Below are 5,898 nucleotides of genomic sequence, written 5' to 3'. Positions count from 1 at the left end.
CACCCCCCCCAACAACAGCAACATTGAAAAAAAAAGCAAGAAAAAAAGCACCCTTTTTCATCGTTTTCTAAAAAAATAAAATAAAACAACGACAAAACAATACAGGGAGTGAAGGAGTGAGGAAGTGGTGGAGAGAAACGGTGAAGGAGTAAGGGAATGGGGAAGAGAAGGAACTAAAGGAGAAGGAGTGAGGGAGTGAAAAAATGAAGGAGTAAGGGAGGGAGGGAATGAGGGTAGTGAAGGAGCGAGGGAGTCCAGCCATAGCTTCTCTATCGCTCGCGACACTCCAGGGAAATCTTTATCTCCTCAATTCTGGAACATTTTCTTATACCATTTTTGCTCCTTTGCAAATGATTTATAGCGAGATATGTCGGACAAGAACAGCCAGCTATTCGACCAAAGAAAAAGCATAACATCCTTTTTAAAAGATAATGAAAAAGAAATAGCGGGGCGGAGAGTATAAAAAATTAATGTTCTAATAATGGCACACGGAGTGAAATTCTGTCTGCCTTTGTATCTTTCTTTCTATATGTGGATATTTTAATATGGATATGTGTGAGTGTGTGTGTTTGTCTGTGTGAGTGTGTGTGCAAAAGGGAGAGAGAGAGAGAGAGTGAGAGAGAGAGAGAGAGAGAGAGAGAGACAGAGAGAGACAGAGAGAGAGAAAACAAAAATGAGTGAACGGACTGGAACATTACAACAATTTTTTTCCAGTAAAACAGCAAGATTTTGTTCAGATATAAACAATGTAATCAGACACTGTGAATAAAAATTCTTGAATACACAGCTCACAGTGAAGGCGGTGCGGTACACTTGTATTTCTTTTATTCTTCCTAGACAACAACATTAGAAATCCTACTGCCTCTCACATAAAATAAAGTTTTATAAACATTCTTATTCTTACTCCACACACACAGAACACTTTAAAAAAAAAATTAAAATCAAAACAAAAGAAGCTGAATCTGCAATCTACAGTAAGGCAAGGCAAAGCAACAGAACAATGCAGCAGAAAATCTTCGCCAGTCTCTGCATTTGAGGAAAACTGGGCACCAACAGCAAGAATCACATTAATTTTTCACTATTTAGGAATAATAAACAAGTGTCATAAGCGCACAGAGAGGTGTCACAAACCATACAGAGACCTTGGTAGGATGAACCAAAGACATGTCTCCTCAATTTTACTGTTAGGAAGCATTCTCAATACCGGAAACCTACACTCGATGAAAATATACATATAATATGACATGTTACACTATTTTGGGCAACCTCAAACTTTAACACTTTCATAACCCTATTTCTAAATTTGAAAGACTGATGACAGCAAGGCAATGATTCTCCCAACAGGACAAGATGTTTTCACTACTTCTGTAAAACCCTGATCTAAATTCATGTCACGCTGGTCAGAAAAAGAGACAGACCAGCTGGATTCCCCAAACTCTGAACAAAAACAAACAAGCACAGATTAAATGATCATGAGATTCCACTGTATGACAAATTTAATATTCTATCTCTTCTTTATCCTAAAGAATGCCCTTTGACCTTCTCACTTTGGCTGATTACTTCTGTTGCTGAACCAAAAAGAAAGGACCCCCCCCAAAAAAAAAAGAAAAAGAAAAAAAAAGAAACAAACCTCAAAAACAAAAAACAAAATAAAAAACAATAACATGCCCCCACCCCCCCAATTGATTCCAATAACCTCTACAATTTTTTTTAGTACACCCCAGGTCTCTTAAAAGCTTGTTGGCAGCATTTCTTGTTTAAAAAGTTTATGAAGTCAGAAGTGAATGTTTCGCTTTAACAGCTCATGGTGTTGTAGTTGGTGGTTTACATGCATTGATACATACCATGTAAAAATTCAATTTACGTGTTAGCATGTGACCATAACTCAGACCTTGTCCATAGCAGCCACAAGTCTATAACAATCACTTTTTTTTGTGACCTTCGGTGACTTACAGGCCTTAAATAACGTGAACCTATCAAACGTTTTTTTGTTGTTGCTATCTTCCAGTACATAAAATCTCTTTTTTTAAAGTCAAAGTTAAACACACATCTGACACATTAAATTCAGCCCTTTCGCAGTATATTTCTTAGTTAAGTCTAACCACAAGACACAGACGAACTGACCAACAAAACTGCACAAAACAGAATTTTCCTCAATGTATTAGAGGTACATTTTCTAGCATCAGTGAAACCCTTTGCCATGATGTCATATATATATAGGCAAAGGGTTTCATTGTGATATAAAATTTCTTAATCACTTCTGTGTCCACAAACGTGGAATCTAATTTAGAAATAAGTCTCAGATTGAACAAAACTCGTTACTATTGACATGATGTGCATCCCCTCTGATTGAAGACCCGCACTCTGTCACATGACTTCACAATCTCACAACCTTGGCTGGTCAGTTTATGAGTTAATTAAATCGATACCTCCATCATTTGTAGACACTAATGTGTACAATATATATATATGGCAATAGTTGTACACTGCGGTCATTCATACATTCAGTCTGGGTAGTTCAGAAAGCAAATTTACCATTTACAGCTGGGTGAATTGAGACACAGAGTAGAGAATCTCCTCTTCACCAAAGCACCTATTTTATTTGGCAAAGTGTGAAGCTATCCTCCATTGGATATTGAAGCTATTCCCACCACCAACTTTAAACGAGGGAACCCCTGGCCCTGGGGAGCAACCTAGTCAGTCACCTTACAAAAAAAGCAAACCCAACTAGTCTGGCTAGGAAAAGGTCTGGTGGGGGAAGAACAGTTCATGAAGGCCTCTGACATGGCAGGATAGAATATGACAGACATTTCAGAGTAATCATTCTACTCTTAATTGTCACTGGTCTATCCAGCCCTCTCTATTAATCTATTTTGGAATATTTTGATCAGTGAAATAAAATTATGACCCACACATTATAATGGCAGGAAAAGAAATTATAATTTAGTAATAGGCTACCCTCTCTAACTGATCAATAGTAGAACTGCCATCATCCTCCCATCCTCCACCTTTCTAACCAGTGGCATACGCCTACATTTCACGCTACTCCTGCAGTTCTTGTCCAGTACTAGTGGGCCAGTTGGCAAATACCAGTCATTTCGTCACACCGGTGCAGTCAAGACGTCACAGTCATCTTGTCACACCCCAATTCCACAAAGTTGAATGGAGGCGGTCATTTCGTAGCATTCTTGCAAACATCAAACGTGTATTGTTATAAAACAGCAGTCGCAAATCCTGATTTATGATTTTTGGGGGAGGGTTGGGGTTGTGTGTGGAGGGACGGGACGGGAGGGGGGGGCGGCAGCTGTGCGAGTCGTCGTGCCTACCTGTTCAGCCACATCGTTCATAAATACGTATGGACAATATTATATTGAAATCTATCGAGTTAGATCAACAAAGTTTTTAGGTGTTATAATGAAAGGTATATGATTGGCAAGACCATATTATTAGTCCTGTTTAAAAATAAATTAGCTAATAGAAGTGTACGGTACGTACTGCGATTTTGCTAAAAGCAAGATCCTTACATTAAAACATAAAAGCCTTAATTTTAAAACTCTTTACCAGACACTGTTTTGCCTTATTTAAAGAATATGTTCAACTATGGAACAGTTTGGATGAAGATTTAATTTACATTAATAATTAAATATGTAACAAAAAAAGGCTTTATTTAGGCTGATCCTCCAAAACTCTATTAGCATAACAATTTTGGAGAGATCTAAGATAAATATAAGCGAAATCATTTCTGTCACAATATTAATTGGGGTGTGACGAAATGACCGGCTACCTAGATTCTAGATCTAGATCTAGATCTAGATTAGACCTAGATTCTAGATCTAGAATCTAGATCTAGATTTTTAGATAGTTGGCAGAACAAGTACAAAAATTCAAAAATGCGAGGAATCACAGTTAAATTGGGCACTCGTCAAAATAATGACACAGAACTGTCTGAAGGAACCAAAATTTTTCCAAATTTCTTGGTTTTTTTAGGTTTCTAAAATAGACTAAAATACGCTTAGATTATCTAGATCTAAGTCAAGTCCAAGTGTTGTTGGTCGGCCGGCTTTCTGTGGAACTCCTCCCTTATCGGTTGAATAGTCTGTGAATTTTATGGCAACTGTGGGGAACAGGCTATGTGTGCAAATCAACAGCCAAAGTCACTAGGCCTACAGAAGTGGTCAGAAGGAGTAGGTAGGGCCCAGTAGGGGTCAGCAGATAGGTTTTTCTCTTGACTCTGTGATATTCTCGACTTGACTTAGAAATCTAGATCTAATCTAGATCTAGATCTGGTAAAAGGATACCAGCACTTTGTTAATACGTCGACTAATCTAGAGTCTAGAGTTAATTTCCTCGGTTAAAAAACTTACCAGTTGAAATTCCCGACGTCTGTCAAAAGCAGTTAAAATTCCCGAATCTTTCCACAACGTTTTCAAAGATTCAACATAATCACAAAACACAGTATCATCTAATTTCGAATTACTGTTGAAATTAAACACTTTAGTAGCGTCTTTAGTACAGGCTTCATCTCCCCACGGTATATTCAGCTTCTGTCTTGCATCTATAAGAACTCGCATTCCTTTGACAATATTATTGTAAACAACAGTTCTGAACTCGCGAACGGCTTCATCGTCGAAATCTTGTCCGTGAATAATCCGCATTTGTTTCAGAAATGTGCTTTTGCCACTTTCACCAGCGCCTAACAACAACACTCGCACAGTCCTTCTAAAAGTAAGTCTGTCTCTGTTTAGCTTCTTATCTATCTCTCTACTTCGAATTCTTTGGGTTTTTTCATGCTCACTGATACAGCAAGACATCACCATATCCGCCATTTTGGACAAATTTACTCCACCCCTGACGTCACGAAGAAAACTTCCGGTTCAGATTGAAGATACTAAAAATAGAGCAATTGAAATTTTTGGAAAACACCCGCTTTTGGCCAAAACAAAACTCAACAAATCAAAGAACAAAAAAACTGCTCTGAAGGTAAATTAGATAGGAAAACGGACAATTGTAACATCTGTTCTTTAAAAAAATACACCAATAGTAATACAAAACAGTTTTGACTTTGTGCTTATTATTATAATTTTTCCAACAGCAGCCAATCCAGTATTATTCCCAACTTGTGAAAACAAAGAGTCAAGAACGATTACTCGCAAAGTCTTCAATTTGATAGCACTGCTCACTTCGTTTGGATTTTGCATGGACAAGTTCAACAAATTTCGGGCGATGGTTGACCGTCACGATCTAGATATTAGATCTATCTTTGTGGATGAAGTGTAAAAATTGAGTACATTAAGCTTAGCACAGTAATGTTTTATAATCATATCATTATAATGATGGTAATAATAGTAATAGCCGAATAATAACTGACTGCTTCCACAAGTGACAAGATCCAACAACGTCCGTCCAACGAACGCGACAGCAGTCAACAGGCGCAGGCAAAATACGGCAAACAAGAGAACAGATTAGAGAAGAACATTTGATACCTTGAAACTGCAAGTTATCAGAGGCCAGAAAAATTGAAAGTAAGTAGATCTTTCCAAAATGAAACATTTATATTCACTAGATTAGATCTAGAAAATCTAAATTCTAGATTCGGAGTGCTTATTGGCCCACAGGGGCATATAGACTATGATTTCCGCTAGAACATGTCTTATTTGCCCACAGAATTGCGAGTTATCTCCCCTGTATTTGGTCTCCTCCTCCCCTCCCCCCCCAAATCCACAAAGTCCGTCAATCATATATTTTAAATTGAGAATGTATAGTATAGTTTTCCAATCTAGATTCTAAATCTAATGCTAAAAGGACGTCGTTATTCGGACTCGAGTCCAAATAACATTTTTTTCATATTCGGACTCGAGTCCAAATAGAAAACAATCTTATTCGGACTCGAGTCTGAAT

General features: G+C 37.7%; 2 protein-coding genes across 2 annotated transcripts in view; one reads left to right on the top strand and one right to left on the bottom strand.

The window, feature by feature from the left end:
* The window catches only part of LOC101858603 (guanine nucleotide-binding protein subunit alpha-13), a 25,744-nt gene extending 20,808 nt beyond the window's left edge, over window positions 1-4,936 (bottom strand). Inside the window, exon 1 of the mRNA XM_005091531.3 lies at window positions 4,365-4,936. Within this exon, the coding sequence (XP_005091588.1) occupies window positions 4,365-4,826 (462 nt within the window). The 5' untranslated portion in view covers window positions 4,827-4,936. The remainder of the gene's footprint in view (window positions 1-4,364) is intronic.
* Window positions 4,937-5,167: 231 nt separating this feature from the next.
* Window positions 5,168-5,898, top strand: part of LOC101858384 — an 8,178-nt gene continuing 7,447 nt past the window's right edge. The window contains exon 1 of the mRNA XM_005091530.3: window positions 5,168-5,522. The gene's annotated coding sequence lies outside the window, so the exon portion shown is untranslated. The remainder of the gene's footprint in view (window positions 5,523-5,898) is intronic.

This window comes from Aplysia californica, unplaced genomic scaffold (assembly GCF_000002075.1).
Source record: "Aplysia californica isolate F4 #8 unplaced genomic scaffold, AplCal3.0 scaffold00031, whole genome shotgun sequence".
NCBI lineage: Eukaryota > Metazoa > Mollusca > Gastropoda > Aplysiida > Aplysiidae > Aplysia > Aplysia californica.
The sequence above is the reverse complement of the archived record's forward strand: the minus strand, read 5'-3'. Positions and strand labels throughout refer to the sequence as shown.